This window comes from Salvelinus namaycush, chromosome 35, assembly GCF_016432855.1.
Source record: "Salvelinus namaycush isolate Seneca chromosome 35, SaNama_1.0, whole genome shotgun sequence".
NCBI classification, from domain to species: Eukaryota; Metazoa; Chordata; class Actinopteri; order Salmoniformes; family Salmonidae; genus Salvelinus; species Salvelinus namaycush.
Window position 1 is genome coordinate 15,923,725 of NC_052341.1, and position 24,847 is coordinate 15,948,571.

At 44.6% G+C, this 24,847-nt stretch overlaps 1 protein-coding gene across 1 annotated transcript in view; it reads right to left on the reverse strand.

The window, feature by feature from the left end:
• tanc2b (tetratricopeptide repeat, ankyrin repeat and coiled-coil containing 2b) overlaps positions 1–24,847 on the reverse strand; it is a 64,586-nt gene that overhangs the window by 19,126 nt on the left and 20,613 nt on the right. The window contains exons 3-14 of the mRNA XM_038975294.1: positions 23,961–24,218; positions 19,902–20,033; positions 16,287–16,568; positions 15,936–16,063; positions 14,334–14,565; positions 13,588–13,757; positions 12,939–13,217; positions 10,252–10,419; positions 9,878–10,038; positions 9,530–9,638; positions 9,202–9,324; positions 51–287 (exon numbers count right to left, since the gene is read on the reverse strand). Coding sequence (XP_038831222.1) covers positions 51–287; positions 9,202–9,324; positions 9,530–9,638; positions 9,878–10,038; positions 10,252–10,419; positions 12,939–13,217; positions 13,588–13,757; positions 14,334–14,565; positions 15,936–16,063; positions 16,287–16,568; positions 19,902–20,033; positions 23,961–24,218 — 2,279 coding nt within the window. The remainder of the gene's footprint in view (positions 1–50; positions 288–9,201; positions 9,325–9,529; positions 9,639–9,877; positions 10,039–10,251; positions 10,420–12,938; positions 13,218–13,587; positions 13,758–14,333; positions 14,566–15,935; positions 16,064–16,286; positions 16,569–19,901; positions 20,034–23,960; positions 24,219–24,847) is intronic.

The window sequence follows — 24,847 nt, forward strand, 5'->3', positions numbered from 1 at the left end:
GATAGAGATGAATCTACAAACACACACTGCACCCTCTCTCCCCCTCTCACCTTGGCTCTCCTGCGACACAGTGTGTTAACTATAGCCATGTGTCCCCCAGAGGCAGCGTAGCCCAGTGGGGTGAGACCGCTCTCTGAGGGCTGGTCTACAGAGGCTCCGTATTCCAACAGCAGCCCCACCATGTCAATGTAACCCAGGTGGGCATGCACACACAGCACCGGGGCGTTGTTCAAAACCTCTGTACGGTAGTTCACGTTGGCACCCCCGAGCATCAGCAACCGGCTCACCTGGACACAGACAGATTTCACACAGTGTTAGACACAGAGAAAAACAACTGTAGCAAAAGTAGAGTTATCAGTAGTAATTTATCAGTAGGAACAGCCTCTCAGGCAAGTTGGTTGGCCCCCTGTCAAAGGGAGAGCTGAAACCCTGATGAAGGCAGCATAGCTGTCCAAACGCTGGTATCTACGGAGCCATGAGTGTGAGGCTTTTGTTTTCAAATGGAAAGCAGTACCTTGATGTTAAGAGGGAAAAGCAGCAGTGTTGTAGTACTCAAGTCCGGTCTCGAGACCACATATTCAGTGTATCGGTCTTGTCTCGGTGTCGGTTACATTCGTACTCGGTCGTGACTCTGTCTCGGACAGTGAGGACTGGTAATTTCTTCCCGAGACCAGCGGAGTAAAAAACGTATAATTATCAGCTTCCATTCAGTCAGCCCTAAAACTGCTTCGCCAGGCCAAATATATACACTCCTTTCTTAAAACATTAATACAGTATCTTAACAGCCTTTATATCTATTATAGACATGTTTTCTCAGTGGAGTACCTATAGGACTTCAGTGTGTGAACCTATAGGTCTTCAGTGTGTGACAGGTTAGTACAGTGGTAAACCAACCTATAGGCCTTCAGTGTGTGACAGGTTAGTACAGTGGTGAACCTATAGGCCTTCAGTGTGTGACAGGTTAGTACAGTGGTGAACCTATAGGCCTTCAGTGTGTGACAGGTTAGTACAGTGGTGAACCTATAGGTCTTCAGTGTGTGACAGGTTAGTACAGTGGTAAACCAACCTATAGACCTTCAGTGTGTGACAGGTTAGAACAGTGGTAAACCTATAGGCCTTCAGTGTGTGACAGGTTAGTACAGTGGTGAACCTATAGGCCTTCAGTGTGTGACAGGTTAGTACAGTGGTGAACCTATAGGTCTTCAGTGTGTGACAGGTTAGTACAGTGGTGAACCTATAGGTCTTCAGTGTGAGACAGGTTAGTACAGTGGTGAACCTATAGGCCTTCAGTGTGTGACAGGTTAGTACAGTGGTGAACCTATAGGTCTTCAGTGTGTGACAGGTTAGTACAGTGGTGAACCTATAGGCCTTCAGTGTGTGACAGGTTAGTACAGTGGTGAACCTATAGGCCTTCAATGTGTGACAGGTTAGTACAGTGGTGAACCTATAGGCCTTCAATGTGTGACAGGTTAGTACAGTGGTGAACCTATAGGTCTTCAGTGTGTGACAGGTTAGTACAGTGGTGAACCTATAGGTCTTCAGTGTGTGACAGGTTAGTACAGTGGTGAACCTATAGGCCTTCAATGTGTGACAGGTTAGTACAGTGGTGAACCTATAGGCCTTCAGTGTGTGACAGGTTAGTACAGTGGTGAACCTATAGGTCTTCAGTGTGTGACATGTTAGTACAGTGGTGAACCTATAGGCCTTCAGTGTGTGACAGGTTAGTACAGTGGTGAACCTATAGGCCTTCAGTGTGTGACAGGTTAGTACAGTGGTGAACCTATAGGCCTTCAGTGTGTGACAGGTTAGTACAGTGGTGAACCTATAGGCCTTCAGTGTGTGACAGGTTAGTACAGTGGTGAACCTATAGGCCTTCAGTGTGTGACAGGTTAGTACAGTGGTGAACCTATAGGTCTTCAGTGTGTGACAGGTTAGTACAGTGGTGAACCTATAGGCCTTCAGTGTGTGACAGGTTAGTACAGTGGTGAACATATAGGTCTTCAGTGTGTGAACCTATAGGCCTTCAGTGTGTGACAGGTTAGTACAGTGGTGAACCTATAGGCCTTCAGTGTGTGACAGGTTAGTACAGTGGTGAACCTATAGGTCTTCAGTGTGTGACAGGTTAGTACAGTGGTGAACCTATAGGCCTTCAGTGTGTGACAGGTTAGTACAGTGGTGAACCTATAGGTCTTCAGTGTGTGACAGGTTAGTACAGTGGTGAACCTATAGGCCTTCAGTGTGTGACAGGTTAGTACAGTGGTGAACCTATAGGCCTTCAGTGTGTGACAGGTTAGTACAGTGGTGAACTTATAGGCCTTCAGTGTGTGACAGGTTAGTACAGTGGTGATCCTATAGGTCTTCAGTGTGTGACAGGTTAGTACAGTGGTGAACCTATAGGCCTTCAGTGTGTGACAGGTTAGTACAGTGGTGAACCTATAGGCCTTCAGTGTGTGACAGGTTAGTACAGTGGTGAACCTATAGGCCTTCAGTGTGTGACAGGTTAGTACAGTGGTGAACCTATAGGTCTTCAGTGTGTGACAGGTTAGTACAGTGGTGATCCTATAGGCCTTCAGTGTGTGACAGGTTAGTACAGTGGTGAACCTATATGCCTTCAGTGTGTGACAGGTTAGTACAGTGGTAAACCTATAGACCTTCAGTGTGAGACAGGTTAGTACAGTGGTGAACCTATAGGTCTTCAGTGTGTGACAGGTTAGTACAGTGGTGAACCTATAGGTCTTCAGTGTGTGACAGGTTAGTACAGTGGTGAACCTATAGGCCTTCAGTGCGTGACAGGTTAGTACAGTGGTAAACCTATAGGCCTTCAGTGTGTGACAGGTTAGTACAGTGGTGAACCTATAGGTCTTCAGTGTGTGACAGGTTAGTACAGTGGTGAACCTATAGGCCTTCAGTGTGTGACAGGTTAGTACAGTGGTGAACATATAGGTCTTCAGTGTGTGAACCTATAGGTCTTCAGTGTGTGACAGGTTAGTACAGTGGTGAACATATAGGTCTTCAGTGTGTGACAGGTTAGTACAGTGGTGAACCTATAGGCCTTCAGTGTGTGACAGGTTAGTACAGTGGTGAACCTATAGGCCTTCAGTGTGTGACATGTTAGTACAGTGGTGAACCTATAGGCCTTCAGTGTGTGACAGGTTAGTACAGTGGTAAACCTATAGACCTCCAGTGTGTGACATGTTAGTACAGTGGTGAACCTATAGGCCTTCAGTGTGTGACAGGTTAGTACAGTGGTGAACCTATAGGCCTTCAGTGTGTGACAGGTTAGTACAGTGGTGAACCTATAGGCCTTCAGTGTGTGACAGGTTAGTACAGTGGTGAACCTATAGGCCTTCAGTGTGTGACAGGTTAGTACAGTGGTGATCCTATAGGCCTTCAGTGTGTGACAGGTTCGTGATTCTGAAAGGACAGCAACCATAATACCAGCGCACTCATGTAGGAAGGTGCACTTCTTGTAAAACACAAAGGGCCAGTAGTGTACTGGAGGCTATACGCAGGTATAAGCCGTATACCCAGGTTTTTTTCAGTGGGCATTGTGTGACTTCTTAGTGACTTCTTAATCCATACTGATGTGTATCAAAGTAGTGTAGTGGAGGTATACGATTTATGTATTACAATAGAGAAATCATGCACAATGTAGCCTACACAATCGCAAAGCACGTGAAATATATTCACATGCGCGCTGCACACAACCTAGTTTCAGAAGAATATCATCTGCAGGCAGCAAGAGTGTGCAGTTCTCAGCTGGTTTTGGCATGGAGCAGCTCACAGAAGAATGACGTTGGTAGCCGGTAGAGTAGGAAAGACGTTTCATCTTATGATATCTAACAGTAAATGCTAACTAAGACAACAATGAGTATGCAAACCAGGTATTGAAAAAGTTTAGTCCGAAGTGTTGGTTAGTAGGCTATTTGTGATATGCAATTGTCATCATGCACTGTTTGCATCAGGGGCGTAGACATGGATGGGCCTGTGTGGACAGAGGCCAACCCACTGGGGAGCCAGGCCCTGTCAGGCCCACCCAATCAGATTGATGTGGTTTAAACATTGTTGTGGACTTAGACCATCACATTTTTGTATTTTTTCTATTTAAAAAAAAAAAAGTATGATTTTGAGAGTGAAAATCTAAAATATCTATAGGAAAACGAATTTTAAAAAACTGGAAAACATAGGATTTTTCACACAGGGTGACTTTCCTTCACTGGGCGGGTCGTTTGGGAACTTTTGGGGAAAATTAGAGTATACCCACTTCTCCAGGCACCACTACACCACTGTATTGGGCTGATGGAAAGACAATCACACACAGCATGATGTTAAATCACCACTACACCACTGCATAGGGCCAAGGGAAAGACAATCACACACAGCATGATGTTAAATCACCACAATACCACTGCATAGGGCCGAGGGAAAGACAATCACACACAGCATGATGTTAAATCACCACTACACCACTGCATAGGGCCGAGGGAAAGACAATCACACACAGCATGATGTTAAATCACCACAATACCACTGCATAGGGCCGAGGGAAAGACAATCACACACAGCATGATGTTAAATCACCACTACACCACTGCATAGGGCCGAGGGAAAGACAATCACACACAGCATGATGTTAAATCACCACTACACCACTGCATAGGGCCGAGGGAAAGACAATCACACACAGCATGATGTTAAATCACCACTACACCACTGCATAGGGCCGAGGGAAAGACAATCACACACAGCATGATGTTAAATCACCACTACACCACTGCATAGGGCCGAGGGAAAGACAATCACACACAGCATGATGTTAAATCACCACAATACCACTGCATAGGGCCAATGGAAAGACAATCACACACAGCATGATGTTAAATCACCACTACACCACTGCATAGGGCACACACAGCATGATGTTAAATCACCACTACACCACTGCATAGGGCACACACAGCATGATGTTAAAGGATAAGCGATCCATAAACTCAGACATAATAAGCCAGTAGGTTCCAATCATAAGAATACAAAAACACAACCATTAAGCATTTACCAATCAAATACAACTATTACTTCCCATTGCAAAAAACGTTTCAAGTTTAGCACACAAAGTAACCAGTGACCTAAAGTTTAAAGTGGAACTGACAGCGTTTTAACTACTTTGCAGATATGAAACACACAGAAAATCATGTCAGACAAAATTATCAAATTCCCAGTTTATGCTACAAGACCAAATTTATAAGAAGTTATAAAAATAAGTTATATTTGACTCAACGTTCCATGACGTACACTAAATACTTTTTGGCAGAATAGATGGATGCAGTTCAATGCATGATTAATATAATTCACCAAAACATGATCCAAAAAATATTGCTATCAGGTTGTAAATCACAGCTGGCCTGGTACATTGTTTGCTGCCTCCATTTGGGATGCACTGTTTCAGTTTCAATGACTCAATATTCTGGACAAAAACTGACAAATGTAACTAATTCTGGGAAGGTCAATACAATCAAACTAGTAAGGGCAATGATCACAAGTCAGTCATAACGTGGCTAATAGGCTAGAGTATTTATTTACACTACAGTTCAAAAGTTTGGGGTCACTTAGAAATGTCCTTGTTTTTGAAAGAAAAGCAAATTTTTTGTACGTTAAAATAACATCAAATTGATCAGAAATACAGTGTAGACATTGTTAATGTTTTGAATGACTATTGTAGCTGGAAACGGCTGATTTTTAATGGAATATCTACATAGGCGTACATAGGCCCATTATCAGCAACCATCACTCCTGTGTTCCAATGGCACATTGTGTTAACTAATCCAAGTTTATCATAAAAGGCTAATTGATCATTAGAAACCCCTTTTGCAATTATGTTAGCACAGTTGAAAACTGTTGTGCTGATTAAAGAAGCAATACAACTGGCCTTCTTTAGACTAATTGAGTATCTGGAGCATCAGCATTTGTGGGTTTGATTACAGGCTCAAAATGGCCAGAAACAAATAACTTTCTCCTGAAACTCATCAGTCTATTCTTGTTCTGAGAAATGAAGGCTATTCCATGCGAGAAATTGCCAAGAAACTGAAGATCTCGTACAATGCTGTGTACTACTCCCTTCACAGAACAGCGCAAACTGTCTCTAACCAGAATAGAAAGAGGAGTGAGAGGCCCCGGTGCACAACTGAGCAAATGGACAAGTACATTAGACTGTCTAGTTTGAGAAATAGACGCCTCACAAGTCCTCAACTGGCAGCTTCATTAAATACTACCTGCAAAACACCAGTCTCAACGTCAACAGTGAAGAGGCAACTCCGGGATGCTGGCCTTCTAGGCAGAGTTGCAAAGAAAAAGCCATATCTCAGACTGGCTAATAAAAATAAAAGATTAAGATGGGCAAAAGAACACAGACACTGGACAGAGCAAGTCTGCCTAGAAGGCCAGCATCCCAGAGTCACCTCTTCACTGTTACAACATTAACAATATCTACATTGTATTTCTGATCAATTTGATGTTATTTTAATGGACAAAAAATTATATTTTCTTTCGAAAACAAGGACATTTCTAAGTGACCCCAAACTTTTGAACGGTAGTGTATGTAGCAGGTTAAAAACACGGAGCCTAACGCTAGCTAAATAACTAGCTAGCTAGCTGCTAAGAGGATGTCACGCCATTGAAGGAGTGGGTAAGTGATTGACTTTTTCCCCTCATATCGTTTTTCGATGGCTAAACACAGCTAGAGATGCAGGTGTCATTTGGTTAGCTAGCAAGAACTTCAACAACTGTTATCCAGTTAGCATATCTCTTGCGCATGCAAAATTCACTCTGGCTATCTACTACGATTTCAGAGCACTTTCATCTGAAATTGCCAGAGCGCAGAACAACTGATGAATTTACAAAAGCACAACACCTGCTGAATATGACCGGTGTCAGCAAACGTAGACAAAAAAAGTGCTCTAGATAACATGTAAACAGTCTAACCTGCTCTGCTACGGCAAGTAAAATGGTCAGAGTGAGGTGTTCTCTCATTTGTGTCTGGAAGTAGCTAGCCAGCTAGCTTGGGTGCTTGGTTGGGACAAGCATGCATTGGCAGGCAAGGTGCAGAAGGACGAAGAGGCTACAAATCCCCATCGTTTATCAGTGCAATTTTGACAGTCAACAAGCAGAAAAAGTTTGAGAGGGTTTATCTGATGTTCCTTCATTAGATTTCAGCTAATCTTGCTCTGGCTAGCAATAATTGTTGATATTGTTGTTGTTGATGTAAATAACTGAGGGAGAGAGAGCCTTTTGTCACATTCTGACCTTAGTTCCTTTTTTATGTCTTTATTTTGGTTTGGTCAGGGCGTGAGTTGGGGTGGGCATTCTATGTCTGGTGTTCTATGTTGTCTATTTCTTTGTGTTTGGCCGTGTGTGGTTCTCAATCAGAGGCAGCTGTCTATCGTTGTCTCTGATTGAGAACCATACTTAGGTAGCCTGTTCCCACCTGAGTTTGTGGGTAGTTGTTTTCTGTTTTGTGTGTCGTCACCTTTCAGAACTGTTCGTTTGTCGTTTTTGTTGTTTTGTCAAGTGTTTCATATTTTATTAAAGTAATATGAACACTTACCATGCTGCACCTTGGTCCTCTTCTCCTTCTCCCGACGACGTTCATTACACCTTTTCATGGTTGTTTGATCAATAGGACTGTAAGTTCCCAAATGTAAGAGGACTCCAGTGGTGTTTGCATATTTGCAGAAATCTATTCAGGTGTATTTTGTGGCTTTGGCGAATGTGTTCTATGGCTTGTTTGTATAAAAGCCTACTGAAGCTCTGATTGGCTATAGCGCACCAGTCTGTGTCGACTCCGGTTCTGGACAAGACAGATGTTTTTATTCGGTTTAATTTACTGCAGTGTCTATTCATTGTCCAAATGCATTGCTCCTTTCCGACACTATATTGCTATAGAATTTTCACAAATGCCTTAGTATATATAATTCCCAAACATTCTAAGAATTTGTGAAAATGTGGTAGCTTGTCAGAATTTTTTTTTTGTGTCATTCTTCCTGGGTGTGTATATGAACAGATTCTAATAAGATTTAGCAACAACATCCTCTTTGATAACACCTGCTGCAGCCGCTGAAAACTAGCCAACAATAAAAGCTAGCTAGCTAGACCGTGGGAAAATTACTGCTCGCTATTGCGCAGTGAGTGACCTGTTGGCCTTCAAGAAGGCAGAAGTTTCCATAAGTGTTTGTAAAATCGGTCCCACCCAATAAGTAAAAATGTGATTGGTTGATTCCATTGTCACTCCAAAATGTTGCCCTAATACAGTTGAATGGCAGATGCCTTAATCTAGCTTCTGATGACCTAGCCAATAGCTGACTTAGCTAGCTAGATTTATCTCCCCAGAGACTAGCAAAGAAAAATCCTGATAGGATATTTTTTTCTCTTCAGTATTAACCCTTTCGTTTCCAAATCAGATCATTATTATAATCATTATTTTATAAATCCTTAGCCCTTCTCTGAAGGTGTAGAAGGCTCATTGTGCTCCACTGTGTTTGGGTTTGTAATAATTTGTATAGTGGCTCTATTTGCCCTCAGCCTGCATTTATTCGCTATTCTGAATGTCTAAAGAATCCATATGTTGTTCTGAAATATGAACACAGAAATACTGGACATTTTTAACTCTTATTATGGTGGGGATTTGACAAAATTACAATCATGATCTTGAATTGGACTCGCATTTTTCTGATCTCAGTCTTGACTCTGTCTCTGACCCCTTTTCCCCCGCCCGGTCTCGGTCTTGACTCGGTCTCGGCCTCCCTCCAGTCTTGGTCTAGACTCGGACTCGATTTGCTCCGGTCTTAAATCGGTCTCGCTTTAGGTGGTCTTGAAGACAACACTGAAAAGCAGTACGTTATCTTGATGATAGGAGTTAAAAGGGAAAGGCAGTAAGTTACATTGATGTTAAGAGTTAAGAAAGAAAAGCAGTAAGTTACCCTGAAGTTAAGAGTTAAGAAGGAAAAGCAGTAAGTTACCCTGAAGTTAAGAGTTAAGAAGGAAAAGCAGTAAGTTACCCTGAAGTTAAGAGTTAAGAAGGAAAAGCAGTAAGTTACCCTGAAGTTAAGAGTTAAGAAGAAAAAGCAGTAAGTTACCTTGATGTTAAGAGTGTAGAGTTTAAAGCAGTAAGTTACCCTGATGTTAAGAGTGTAGAGGTTAAAGCAGTACCTTGATGTTAGGAGTGTACAGGTTTCTGAGTGAGGACAGAGCAGTGGACAGGCCCTCTGTGCTGTAGGAAACCCACAGCCCCTGGAGGATGGACGAGGAAACCCCAACCTTCTTGCTTAGGCCCTGAAATATAGACATAATTTGAGCTGTCACTGCTTTGAGTTGTGCTGTGTGCATACGAAAGTGTGTGTGTGTGTGTGTGTGTGTGTGTGTGTGTGTGTGTGTGTGTGTGTGTGTGTGTGTGTGTGTGTGTGTGTGTGTGTGTGTGTGTGTGTGTGTGTGTGTGCATCTGTGTGTGCGTGTCTGTAGGCAGTGTGGTTAGGTGAACCTTGAAGATGTGTGCTTTGAGGATGTGGTGTCCCAGTTCAATGGTCTGCTGTCGGTTCAGCTTGGTCTCCTGGCGAGAGAACCAGAAGGCTAGCAGGGTGTGGCCACTCCTACAGGGAGACAGGGAGGAACATAAACCATGAGCTTCTGCACAAATAGTTAGGGTTAGTAGAGAGTTAGATGTAATTTTGTTGTCAGTTAGTTGAACATGCTTATTCCTGCTTATCTAACCGTGATTTCTGGAAAAGCTAGGAATTTGGGGAACTTTTTGCAACTCTATCCAAGACTACATCAGTCTCTCATATAGTACCCACCCCCCACACACCAGGAGGGCCATCCACCCACTGACCTGGGGTCACACAGGAACTTGGTTTTCTCCCCCTCCTCCCTCCAGATCAGCCACTCCCTGAAGGACGGGTGAACAAACATCCTGGTCCCGTCCCTCCTCTTGACCAGGAACATGGCTAGGTTGTCTACGCGCTGTGTGAAGTCCTCCCAGTCCAGCGTACCCTGCAGCAAAGAGGGCGAAACCAAGAAACTTAGCTTCTTAGCTGTGCACATGCCCAGGAGCTTTTCTAAGTCTGTTCTTTTTCACGGGCACTATCATTGCTATCCGGTATACAACTGCACATGCCCAGGTAGTGTTAGCATGGTGGCTAAGTGTGACATGTTTTCCTATGGGAAATGCAAACGGTTTCCCGTCAGTGCAATAAGTGTATTTGCCTGCAGGGAGCCGGCATTGATAGCCTGGTAGATCTGTTCGTCAGTGAGGGGGTGGAGGGATGCCACGGCCACGTTGAGTAGGGGGAGGGCCCGTTCGAAGGACGACTGGGTAGGGAAACGCATGTTGCACTGCAGCAGGTACACCTCGGCCAGGTTGACGGGCACCACCTGGGATCAATGAATCAATCAGATATTTTCTATCAATAAATAAATCAGTCAGTCAATCATTATTATAGCATATTTCTTAGATAGGGAGTGCAATACAATGTTCTGTATATAAAAAATTAAATGGCACATACAGTGCCTTCAGAAAGTGTTCAGAGGCCTTGACTATTTCCACATTTGTTTACTTTACAGCCTTATTCTAAAATGGATAAAATAAAACATTTTCCTCATCAATCTACACACAATACCCCATAGTTAAAAAAGCGAAAACAGGTTTTTAAACATTTTTGCAAATTTCTTAAAAATAAAAAACAGAAATACCCTATTTACATAAATATTCAGACCCTTTCATATGAGACTTGAAGTGAGAACCCCAGTGCATCCTGTTTCCATTGATCATCCTTGAGATGTTTCTACATTGTAGCCCACCTGTGGTAAATTTAACTGATTGGACATGATTTGGAAAGCCACACACCTGTCTATAAGGTCCCACAGTTGACAGTGTATGTCAGAGCAAAAACCAAGCCATGAGGAAGAAACAAATTGTCCTTAGAGCTCCGAGACAGGATTGTGTCGAGGAACAGATCTGGAGAAGGATCCCCCAAAAAGTCTGCAGCATTGAAGGTCCCCAAGAACACCGTGGCCTCCATCTTTCTTAAATGGAAAAAATTTGGAACCACCAAGACTAGCTAGCCTCCCGGTCAAACTGAGCAATCGGGGAGAAGGGCCTTGGTCAGGGAGATGACCAAGAACCCACTGGTCACTCTGACAGAGCTTCAGCGTTCCTCTGTAGAGATGGGAGAACCTTCCAGAAGGACAACCATCTCTGCAACACTCCACCAATCAGGCCTTTATGACAGAGTGATCAGACGGAAGCCAATGCTCAGTAAAAGGCACATGACAGCCCGCTTGGAGTTGGTCAAAAGGCACCTAAAGGACTCCAAGACCATAAGAAGCAAGATTCGCTGGTCTGATGAAACCAAGATTGAACTCTTTGGCCTGAATGCCAAGCGTCACGTCTGAAGGAAGCGTTGCACCATCCCTACGGTGAAGAATGTTGGTGGCAGCATCATGCTGTGGGGATGTTTTTCAGTGGCAGGGACTGGGAGAATAGTTAGGATCGAGGGAAAGATGAAGTACGGAGAGATCCTTGATGAAAACCTCCAGAGCACTCAGGACTTCAGACTGGGGCGAAGGTTCACCTTCCAACAGGACAACGACCCAAAGTACATAGCCAAAAACATGCAGGAGTGGCTTCGGGACAAGTCTCTGAATGTCCTTGAGTGGCCCAGCCAGAGCCTGGACTTGAACCCGATCAAACATCTTTGCACCTGAAAATATCTGTGCAGCAACGCTCCCCATCCAACCTGACAGAGCTTGAGAGGATCTGCAGAGAAGAATGGGAGAAACTCCCCAAATACAGGTGTGCCAAGCTTGTATCGTTATACCCAAGAAGACCCGAGGCTGTAATCGCTGCTTCTACAAAGTACTGAGTAAAAACCTATTTTTTCTTTATCATTATGGGGTATTGTGTGTAGATTGATGAGGGGAAAAAACAATTTAATCAATTTTAGAATAAGGCTGTAACGTAACAAAAACTCAAGGGGTCTGAATACTTTCCGAATGCATTGTATATCCTGAACAAAAATATAAACACAACATGTAAAGTGTTGGTCCCATGTTTCATGAGCTGAAATAAAAGATCCCAGAAATCTTCCAGACGTACAAAAAGCTTATTTCTCTCATATTTTCTTCACAAATTTGTTTACATCCCTGTTAGTTAGCATTTCTTATTTGCCAAGATAATCCATCCACCTGACAGGTGTGGCATATCAAGAAGCTGATTAAACAGCATGATCATTACACAGGTGCACCTTACAATAAAGGCCACTCTAAAATGTGAAGTTTTGTCACACAACACAATGCCAAAGATGTCTCAAGTTTTGAGGGAGCGTACAATTGGCATGCTGACTGCAGGAATGTCCACCAGAGCTGTTGCCAGAGATTGTAATGTTCATAAGCTGCCTCCAATGTCATTTTAGAGAATTTGGCAATACGTCCAACTGGCCTCACAATCGCAGCCCACGTGTAACCATGCCAGCCCAGGACCTCCACATCCGGCTTCTTCATCTGCGGGATCGTCTGAGACCAGCCACCCAGACAGCTGATGAAACTGAGGAGTATTTCTGTCTGCAATAAAGCCCTTTTGTGTGGAAAAACTCATTCTGGATTGGCTGGGCCTGTTTCCCCAGTGGATGGGCCTGGCTCCCCAGTGGATGGGCCTACTGATCGCTGCATCATGTGAAATCCATAAATTAGGGCCTAATGAATTTAGTTCAATTGACTGATTACCTTATATGAGCTGTAACTCCGTAAAATCATTGAAATTGTTACATGTTGCTTTTATATTTTTGTTTGGTGTAATTAAAAGTAGGATAAAGAAAATAATAAAGACGAGAATAAAACTAAGGCAATAATGCATACTGTAAATGCATACCCCCCCCCCCCCCAGGCAGGCTTACCTTGTAGCTGGAGCTCTTGAGGACCAGGTACCCCTTCTCTATAAGGTCAAAGGTGAGTTTTAGGTACAGGTAGGATCCCTGGCTGAGGGCCTTGAGGTGGGCGGAGAGCTTGCCGAAGGTGGTGTTGTCCATCTTGCCGTTTAGAGAGATGTTGCTCTGTATCTCAGGACTGCTGTGGATGCGGTGCAGGATATAACCCTGTAAATCCTGGTCTATAGCATCATTTTCCTCCAGACCATCCAGAGAGATATGGTGGAATGGGAGCAGCTTGGTGATCTCCTATAGGAGGGAAGTAAGGGAGGGGAGAGGGGAGGATGAAGGGAGAAGGAGGAAGAGGGGGGAATGATGGAGGAGGATGAGGAGGAGGAGGATGAAGATGGATGGAAGAAGAAAGTGGGAGGAAGGGAGAAATGGAGGAAGGAGAGAGGAGGATGAAGGGGGTTGGAAGAAGAAAAGTGGGGGAGGGAAAGAGATGCGTGGGCAGTGTAACAAGCTGTACAAGCAATCTTCCACTGATGTCAATCTATTGACAAACTCTATCAAAAGACAATTATCCTTGTTTGGTGTTAACAGTGTTAATCTTGTATGTTTTTAATGGCCACACGCTTACTGGAAGGGTAGAGGACTGTAATGCGTATAATATGTCTACCTGTAATGTGGTCCTAACAGTGACCACCAGTTTGAGCCAGGGGGGAAACTTGCTGATGGTTTTGCTGAGGAATGAGACGATGGTGTCTCCGTAGTCAGGCTTGTGGAACTCTGCCTCATTTAGCCCATCTATCAGGATGACCAGGTCATCTTCAGAGGCGATCTTCCTCTCTGAAAAACACACAGAGAAAAGAGTCAATATGGACCAAAAAACCTGATTGCAAATGTTCTGCCTAATGTACTCTTGCTAAAATCAAGAATACTGTACATATGTGTTGAGGATCACGCCCGCTGATAGAGTCACTAGGAGTAGAGACAGTTTTATCACCTTTGTAGAGAGCGTCCAGGGGTTCTAGGGGTGTCCCCCAAATGTCACCCTATTCCCTATATAGTGCACTACTTTTGACCAGAGATTCCCTATATAGTGTACTTCTTCTAACCAGGGCTTATAGCACACTATTTTTAACCAGGGCCTATAGGGCTCTACGTTTAACCAGGGCCTATAGGGCTCTGGTCAAAAAAGTGCACTATATAGGGAATAGGTTGACATTTGGGGGACACCCCTAGAAGCCCTGGACGCTCTCTACAAAGGTGATAAAACTGTCTCTACTCCTAGTAAGCTACCATTTGCGATGCAGACCAGAATTCACCTTTGTAGAAAGCATCCAGGAGTTCTACAACAGCTAGTAGAGTTTTCTATGATTAAGCTATCTAGGGGTGTATAATAGGAGCAGAGAGTTGTATCACCTTTGTAGAGGGCATCCAGGGGTTCTAGAACTCCTCTTCTGAAGGAGGCCAGGGGATCCTGAACGCAGGAGCGCAGACTGAGCATGCTCTGTAGCTGTGGCTCCCTGAGCAGCAGCTCTCTGTAGGCGATGAGCTGTGGCGAGCGACACAACAACGCTGCCACGTTGTGGACAAACTCTGGCACCAGGCACGTGTAGGCGTTGTCCGCCTGGCAGTAGTGGTACGCCACCACCTGGGGGATAGAGAGGGGGGAGACATGGTAGGTCAGTAAAAGGGGGTGGAAAATACAAGACTGGGTTATGGTCATTAGGTCACACTGTAGCAAAAACATTTTTTTTTTAATTAAAAATAAAATTTGCATTTCTTATTGGACCAAGTCCTGGTCATTCTTCAGATTGGTGCTTAATGAACACAATCCTGCTTTCTATGTTTTGACATTAAGAATCAGGTTTTAATAAACGGGCGCTGCTACAATTGATTTGGGAGTGAGTCAACTAGTTCATGGTGGATGATTGCAGTGTAATGAACATATTACGTCTCGTTTCTCTTTTCGGTTTTCAGCTAATAAATAATTCAGAGCTCCCTGCCATTGAGAAAATATGAATGTGAATGAGTGTGTGTTTAATTGCATGTTTAGACGGACACCCAGAGGAGTCAAAAGTCTAAATGATTATCAGCACAACACAGATGAGTAATCTCAGTGTGTTTCTCTATAATAATACATTCTCAGCACGGTTAGCACAAAGCTTTAGAAACTGCCACGAGCAGATAACACAAAGAACAGATGGGCGTGAAAGAGGAAAGGAGAGAAAAATAAAATGAAAAAGATGAGGAGAGAGGTGAAGTGAAACAATTAGAAAGCTGCAAGGTGTGTCCAGCTCGGGGACTATGACAGTTGACGTGGACCCAGCGCCAGCCTCTGTTCCTCTGTTTCATCAAGGAAACCGCAGGGATAAAATAACAAATCAGGATAAAATGCTAATTGAGTCACAGAGGAATAAAACAGGGCTTAAAACAAAGGGAGAAAAGTGGGAGCGGGCTCAATTATTAATGCATCGAGTTAACAAGATATAATAGCTTGGCTGGGAAATGGCTTTCTGCAGGTATACATATTTCATAAGGCTCCCTGGCAAAGTTGTTTTTTCTCTTTTAAACACATCTGCATAATGCAGCAGGCTGGGGAGAGGAATGGGGCTGGGGCAGGGGCTACAGATGGCAAGGCGCGTCTGTCACCCCCATTTAGGGGATAGGGGAAGCTGGGGCTATGGTATGATGTGAGTGGTGTGGGGATTTAGGGAAGCCACTAAGCACTGCCTCACACATCATTCATATTTATCTTCAGACTAGACAGGTTCATAAATGTTAACACGTTTACTCCACTGAAAGAGAAAGAGTTGTTAGAAAGAATGTTTCTAGGCCAAACTGGATGGTTGCAATTAAAACAGCTAGCCTTGTGTACTGATGTCTCAAATATGCTGTGAAACTGGTCCAAAATCCAGACTAGCATGTCACTTAGTATGAAGACGTGTTGGGCATGCATTCTAACTGGTCTGCTAGCTTGGCAATGAGGGTATAATTGTTATTGGAGTCATCTTTTTTTACCTGAGATGCCAGTCTCATCATGGCCTCCTCCTGGCGTCGTCTCATCTCAGGGGTCCCGGGACAGCTGCCCCCTCCCAGAGTACCCGTGCTATAGGCCGGCTGGGGCTGAGTAAGGGGGAGCTCTCCATCTGAAAAGAAGCATAGAAGGAAGAGGATTTAACCAATGGCATGTTTGTCAAACCATTTTTATATCACCTTAAAGGGTCAATCTGCAGTTCCAACAATAGCAAAGCATGCACTCCACCTCTGTTTTGCTCAACAGAAATGTTTTTTTAGAAACTTTATTGAAAGCTGACTTGTTGGTTGTGGCCATTTTAATAGCACTCTCTATTCATGAGTATCTGAGCCTACGTTTGGGAGAGGCCTGCGGAGAGTCAGAGGCGATCTGTCTCATGCGCGTTCCGTGGCAGCTCAGCGCCACCAGACGAGAGATGATGGCTGTCTTGCCGTAGCCAATGTTGCCCACGACAACTACGCCAAGGTTGGTGATGTTGTTGCCTCTGTTGAGATGGGCATCGACCTCCTGGAACAGCCAATCACGGCCGGTGAAGACGGAGTCCATGGTGATGCTGGGCACCTCGAAGAGGAGGGGCTTCAGGGAGATGTCAGGTGGCCGGTATGGGGCAAACCGCACTGGAGGGGCAGGGGGGCGAGAGAGAGAGGATGGACAGTTACAATGATTGCTCTTTATTTTACAGAGAAATGCTGCCACTACATTAAGATAATGAGTGTGTATGGCCTATAGTAAGTCCTGCCTGTCATGGGACTTCCTTCTACTGCTGTAATCACTACTGTAATCACTGCTGTAATCACTGCTGTAATCATGTTTGACAGAGAAGGGATTCAAGGGAAATATTAATTTGTTACACAATTGAAACCTGTATGTCCTAGCACAAATACTATTATTTTTCCTCACTAGGGGGAGTCATTAGATAAATGTGTGGTCTTTCAAAAACTGTCTGGGCATCCGTTCATCTGAACAAGAGTAGTATTAAAAAATGAATGGATGTAAACTATGTTTGGACTAAAATATATGTCTGGAGATGAGAGAAGGACCAAATCTAAACAGGAGTCCTGCTTCCTACTTCTCTTAATTGTACAGTTAGCTGTATTATCTGAAACAACATCAGTGGAAATATGGACAAAATGCATGTTACCAGACATGTAACCAGATTAAAGTAAAGTAAACTTACGTGATTGGGATTGCCAGGCATGGTTGTTAGCAGAAGCTGAGACAAACAGAAGTGAGAGAAAAGAGGAGGCAATGAAAGAACAGACAGGGTCATGGGAAGCATAACAGAATGGACGCTGGCAGCCGTGTGCAGTATGCTAATGCTGCAGAGCAGGGTTGGTGGTCAAAGGTCAATTACATTTCAATTCAGGAAATAACTGAAATTCCAATTCTAATTCCAATGAAGAACTGGAATATGGAACCGGCCCCCAACAATGATACAGAGAGCCGCAATAGGAGATGGAGACTGCAGCATCAGATATCAACTAATATGATGTAATAACATCTCCAGATCCATATATTGTAAGGCAGTACACTCCCAGAAAGAAATATCCTGTGGTCAAGTGATATCTATCTATTGGTTTAGGGCAGGCGACACAGTACAACATAAATGCAATAGACAGACCATGAGTCAGGGCTGGGGAGAACACGTGTGATGAATGGTGTGTGTGTTACATAAGGAGCATCAGAATATAATGAGCTCCAATTGCTGTTATTTATATAATATATTCCTTCCCAAAATGTACAAAGTGCTGGGCTAAGCATGTTTTACAGCTAAGCCAATAATAATAATAATAATAAGATGGGGAAAATGGTTGCTGACTGCACAGTAGTGCAGTAGTATAGATATACCTGGGGAAAAAGCTACTTTCAATCTGTCAATTTAGCCTGACATCAGCAGCACCATATATTATGTATATACAGTCTAACACAACTTGATAAACTCAATTTCGCTGAATCACCACAAACAAAAACCGACAATACACAAGCATGGACACACAGACAGAGACACACACACTGAGCCTTGGCATAAAACAGTTGTTGGGATGCAGCAAGCCATCTCAAATCTTTTCTGCATTGCTATCCTTCAATTGATCCTAAAACTGATTAATAAAATCTCAGACTATGAAAGAGTGTCGTAGATATCAGTAATGGAAAAAACTAACACACCCAACACTTTCTCTTCACTGTGTGTTAGACCGGGCACCGGCCATAGCAGATGTCAATTAATACGGTGTCCTGCATTAAGTGGTGCTAATCTCATTAAGTGACTAAATGCCAGCGCCAATACAGGGCTGGCATTTAGTCTCCTCTCCCACTGTAATCACCGCACACAAGATACTACTCAGCACTAGCAGTTGTCTATGGCAAAGACCATTAAGCATTAGGCCTATTAGCTAAGTCATAGCGCCTCTGCTGGTCTGCTGCAAGGTGATAAAATCCTAGAAACATGGCTGCCATGTTGTGAGCAGGAAGGAGGGAGCATGGAGCGGGTCTGTGGGGGGTGCTGTATCTGGAGCTGCATCACTTCCTGCTTAGACAAGGCTGTGAGAGGTATAAGCCTAGGGATCACTCTGCTCCTCTCCTCTCCCCCTGACCAGCTAGACAGAGTGGTATCACTGTGTGTGTATGTGTCCAGACGGAAAGGCTCACTCAGACACTTTAATTATTCACTAGGTGAGGATGACTCAGAGCAGGGGAGGCTGAAAGAATGGAGGGAGGTGAGGAGGAGTGGTACTTCAGTCTGCTCCATATGAAGGACCAGGGTTACATTAGGCCCAGACAGCTCTACTCCACAGATGTGCGTGTGTGTGTCTGCCTTCGTGCGTACGTGCATACATTTGCATGCATGGATTTTTGTGCCTGCATATGTGTGTCTAGAATGAGTGTATCAGGTGGGCGGCAATCTAAGAAACTTCATCTGCCTGATTCACCAGGTCTATCACCATCTCTTGCTAAGCTACTGTACCATGTCCGTTTCCCAAATGGCACCCTATTCCCTATCTAGTGCACTACTTTTGACCAGACCCCTATGGGCCCTGTTCAAAAGTAGTTCACTAAATAGGGAGCCATTTGGTACACATGATCTCTTCTCCCTGCTATCTTCACTCTGACTCACTCACTGGGCTTAAAACAGCATCACTGAGCTAGTCTCTTGATTTCCCTGACAGCATCAAACAACATAAAACAAAGGAAGTGAAGCAGTGCCAACCAAGGAGGACGCTTCAGCATTTGGTTACCATCTGACTAGCACAACAACCCGCTCATACATACTCACTATAGTATAGCAGCAAAGTGTTGCTCTCTTTGCGAACATACCTACTTTTATAGCAGACAATTTGTTCTCCTTTAAAACTCTCTGTGCGGCCATACCAACTAGTTAAGTAAGTCTCTCTCTCTGAAGTAAGGAGGTGTAGTGGTGTAGTTTACTCAGGAAGGTTGCTAACACTGATCGGAAGAGGCAAGGAGCATGCCAGGATGCAGTGGGCCGGCTTGCAAACACACTTGGCTGCGCTTAGGAGAGGAGAAAAACAAGTGGCTGTAGAGCTCGGAGAGTACCAGGCCTAGAGCCCTCTACTCTGCAGCTGGCTAGGGGGAGCCCACACACACATGCAGAAGCACGCACGCACGCACGCACGCTCATGTGATATAATTATTATTTTGTAGATGTGTTATGGAGACACACAGCTAAGTGTGAACTTTAAAAGCACTTGAGGCAGCAGCTTGCTGTATCCCTATACTGTATGACTGGATGGCAGACGACTGTGATGAGTTCATTAGTGGCTAAATAAGTAAAGAAGGAAGAATGGCGAGGGGAGAACATTATGGTTGTCCCAAATGTCAGCCTATTCCCTATATAGTGCACATTTGACCAAAGCCCTATATATAGAGAATAGGGTGTCATTTGGGAAGCAACCTGTCTCTTCTGAAGGCCTATAGTGCTCCTGTCTTACCTCTGAGGTCGGTCTGGGCGTGGCCTGGCCCGGTGTGTGTGTTCTGTCGATTCATACGCATCGACGTGCGCAGCGGAGTGTGTCTCTGATCATCCAGGTAGGTCAGGTCCTCCAGGTGAGCCGAGCTGGTGGCTGAGTGAGTGAGTGAGTGAGTGAGTGAGTGAGTGAGTGAGTGAGTGAGTGAGTGAGTGAGTGAGTGAGTGAGTGAGTGAGTGAGTGAGTGAGTGAGTGAGTGAGTGTGAGTGTGAGTGTGAGTGTGAGTGTGTGTGTGTGTGTGTAGGACAGGTGGGGACAGAAGAGGAGAGAAAGAAACCGTTAGCTTTGATTCACATACAGTATTATGCTAGCTCATGCCAGCATCCTGAGGCGGTTTGGTCGTCAAGACTGAGTAAGTTCACAGTAAAGTTTAGAGAGGAAGGCAGGAGGGAGGGATGCAATATGGCTGTTACATGGACCTGTCCCCCACCCCCCTCTGAACGGCTGTTCCATGGGCTTGTGAGAGGAGGCAGATGCCACCCAGACCCTGTGGATTAATTAACTCTGCAGACAAATGTCTTATTCATGGAGAAAAATCCTTCACACTGACATTGCTGCTTGTTCACACCATGCTGTGTCTGCAGACCAGATCTACTCTGGGGGCCACTGCATTGTCAATGAGATTACAGAGGCTGGTGTGTGTGTGCGAGGGGGGGGGGGTCAGTTCCCTCAACCCGCCAATCCACCACATCAGTGGGAGCTGCAGCCTCAAAGCCAGTCGGAGTCAGAGGAGGACATATGTATGACTAAGTGCACTATCAGTTATTAAGGTATGTCTACAGCAATGTCAGACCACAGCTTTGAGAGAGAGAGAGAGAGAGAGAGAGAGAGAGAGAGAGAGAGAGAGAGAGAGAGAGATCACACATTGAGGCACTGTCTTCTTTGAAACTCTACCTGAATAGATCCACAGATGCATCATGGAGTGAGGAAGGAGAGGAAGGGGGTCGAGCATGACTTTCTATTGACTCCCTCTCAGATCAGCCCTAACTCGTCAGTAGCATCTATCCAGGCAAACTGCACCCAGGTTGGAAGTACAATATAATCCACGGGGAGAGATCTAGAGAGGTATACTGGGATCAGATCAGTCTAACACTGGTCTCTTCCTCCTCTCCGTCTCTCCGTCTCAGAGGGTTCACCTCCCAGCAGCTTGTGTGCATCACCAGCTTAGTGTTAATGCTCCAGTAGCATGTGTGTCTGTGTTGTTGATTGCAGTGAGTCACTACAGCAAATCAGCCATGGAGTCAACCAATGATGAAGCTCACAGCACAGCTTTCCCAAAATGGAGGGAAGACAGCAGCTGGGAATGCTGGGGGCTTGGCCCTGGACCTTACTGGAATGGGGGTGGCCATGGTCATGGAACTGGGTGACGTAAGTCCCAAACTGCACCCTATTCCCTATATAGTGCACTACTTTTGATCAGAGCCCTATGGGCCCTGGTAAAAAAATAAATATATTGCACTAAATAGGAAATAGGGTGGCATTTGGGACACAGACTGGTTTGTTCAGATAAGAAATGCCACTCCTACTACCACTACGCTAGCCTGGTCCGTTTGTGATGTATAGCCTACATGTTTGGCATGACAATGACCATAGGAGTTGGCAAGACAGCACAAACAGATCTGGGTACAGGTTACCACTAAACTAAGACAAAAGGTCAAAGATAATGTTTGGGTTTAGGAATACAGTCAGGAGCTAAATTCAAATTCTCCCTTTCCCTTTCTTCAACTTGGTTTTAATCTGAGGAGGACTGACTTGAGAGTTGAGTTCACTATCTATCAGCAATGCAGTGTCTGTGCCAATGCAGCTAAGATAGAGGGGGAAAGTGAGAGAGAGAGAGAGAGAGAGAGAGAGAGAGAGAGAGAGAGAGAGAGAGAGAGAGAGAGAGAGAGAGAGAGAGAGAGAGAGAGAGAGAGAGAGAGAGAGAGAGAGAGAGAGAGAGAGAGAGAGAGAGAGAGAGAGAGAGAGAGAGAGAGAGAGAGAGAGAGAGAGAGAGAGAGAGAGAGAGAGAGAGAGAGAGAGAGAGAGAGAGAGAGAGAGAGAGAGAGAGAGACATCCTGATGAAATGACTCCTGGCGCTGAATAGCATGGTGGAGACCTCACCCAGCTGTGTGTGTGAATGCGCATGTTCCTGCTTTAACAACCAAGTGATAAAGCACATGTCCAGGAACATTGCTGCTCTCTGATATACATCCAGGCTGGGCAGTAGGCCTGAGACTTCAACAGTCCAGCCAGTTATCCCACAACACATTTCAGAAATAAACTAAATGCTATTGTCTCCTCTAAAATGTGATGCAGCCCAATCTCCCTCTCCCTTTACAAGGGGAAATAGAGGTATTGACATTTCTAGTGTAATATTTCCACAATACAGGTTGCATACCAAATTGGACCCTATTGCTATTTAGTGCACTCATTTTGACCAGGGCCCATATGGCTCCATTATGGACGCACCCTAAATTATTAATATCTACAGAGGTGAAAATTCTAAAGAATGACATGGTGCAAAACCTGATGGGTTACTGACTATGTTTTATTAGTCTGGTCTTCAAGGCCAAAGAGTTTGAAGAGAATGTACATTTTTCAATGAGAGGTTTCTATTCATTTCTGTTCTATTCCACTTAAAATACTACTGAGATGACTGTGAACGAGACAGAAAAGATATCCTCCTTTAAGATGATATATTTCCTCCCTCCTTCACCCTCTCTCTTTTCTCTCCATCCTTCTCCTCCCTCCATTCCTCTCATACTCTCCCAACAAGCTTCTCTCTCATTAGGTAATAAAGTATCCCCCTCCCCCTCTCCTCATTTTCCACCTCTGCAGCCTCCCTTTTCTCTCACTCCATGGTCTCAGCTAGTTCTCTCCTCCTGCACTTCAAAGCAGTGTCTCTCTCCCTCTCAGTGACTCAGGGGGATAGAAACGGTTAATGCCTGAAGCTCTGATGTTCCTCTGCCGTGGGAGACCAGCCAATCCACGGCCTCCTCTCCTCCCTCCTTTCTTCCATCCTTCGCTCTTCTTCCCCTTTGTGGAGGAGATAGCTCTCCCTCTTTCCCTACCTCCTAATGCATCCACTTCTCTCCTCCTTCTCAGTCCCATTCCACCACTCACAATGATCATTCTACTGTAGGCCTGGATAAAATAAATAATCTCTCCTTCTTTCGCTCCTCTCCCTCCCTCGTTGTCGCTCTCACCTCATCTCATGTAATGTTACTTCTCGAGCAGCTCTTGAGCCCACTCCTCCTGCATGCTCTGTCTTTTTTCAAGGACTCATTATTGAAGCAGGAGAATAGATTGAAGCTCATTCTCTCTAAACCACTGTCTGTACACCCACTACCTGGCTGTCAGACAGACAGTTAAATATTAGAACATGGCTAACATAGAGAGCAGGTCAGAACTGATATGTGTGAGGTATATTACTCCTTATAGTGAAACTGTTCCATTATCTACTCTAGCACACTACTAAGAATGAAACAATACACTGGGAGTTCATTCTGAACGGTATGTTAGTACTGACATTGTCGGAACCCCACTGCATCTTCGCAATACTGTAACGTCTGAAGGGAAGGCTCAGTAATACAGCTCATCTCCAATGAATGTCTCGGCTCTGAATAGCAGGACAATAATACAATAAGATCCATCAGGAATGGCAGCCTGTTATGTAACTTCACATTTTAAGATGCATTTAGCCATACTTTGGGGAATAAGCTATTTGAGGCATGCTATAAGTGTCATAACTAGACACACATATACATTTTCTATGTAACGTTCCACTCAACATTCAGATACAATTGACAGAATGTGCTAAATATATATTTATTTTCCTGGAATCAAACAATAGAGCTCTATGCTGAGAATGAGACGGTCATCATTATCTTGCGCCGTTTAGATAAAAAGGGGAAGGAAGGACACTGCATAAGGTCGCAGTCAAGGTTAAGCTGTAGGTCAACGTCAAAGGTCAAAGGTTAGGATATAGGTGTGTACAGTAGGAACAGACCAAGCAGGAAGAGCGAGGAAGAGGGTGGGACTCACCTGCGACGGAGTTAGGGCGAGGCATGAGGTACAGAGGGATGGAGTGAGCGGAGTGGGAGGACATGCTGTCCAGGTGTCTCTCTGGGATCTTGTTGAGGCTGTAGGTTGAGGCAGCCATGTTCTCATCCACACGGTACAGGAATGAGTCAGTGCCAGACTTCTGGCTCTGCCACAGCTTCAGGTTACTGCCACGCGAGAAACCCCCCTCACCGTATTTACCCCCCCGCTCAGCGTTCTCCGAGTAGCTGGTCAGGGTGGCTGGAAGGAAGGAAGGAACAACGGGAGTAGAGGAGAGGTTGCCTCTGCTACGACCAAGCTTGATGAACCAACGTCACAACCAATCATATACAGTCGTGGCCAAAAGTTTTGAGAATGATACAAATATTAATTTTCACAAAGTCTGCTGCCTCAGTTTGTATGATGGCAATTTGCATATACTCCAGAATGTTATGAAGAGTGATCAGATGAATTGCAATTAATTGCAAAGTCCCTCTTTGCCATGCAAATGAAATGAATCCCCAAAAAACATTTCCACTGCATTTCAGCCCTGCCACAAAAGGACCAGCTGACATCATGTCAGTGATTCTCTCGTTAACACAGGTTTGAGTGATGACGAGGACATGGCTGGAGATCACTCTGTCATGTTGATTGAGTTGAAATAACAGACTGGAAGCTTCAAAAGGAGGGTGGTGCTTGGAATCATTGTTCTTCCTCTGTCAACCATGGTTACCTGCAAGGAAACATGTGCCGTCATTGCTTTGCAGGGCTTCACAGGCAAGGATATTGCTGCCAGTAAGATTGCACTTAAATCAACCATTTATCGGATCATCAAGAACTTCAAGGAGAGCGGTTCAATTGGCTTCACAGGCAAGGATATTGCTGCCAGT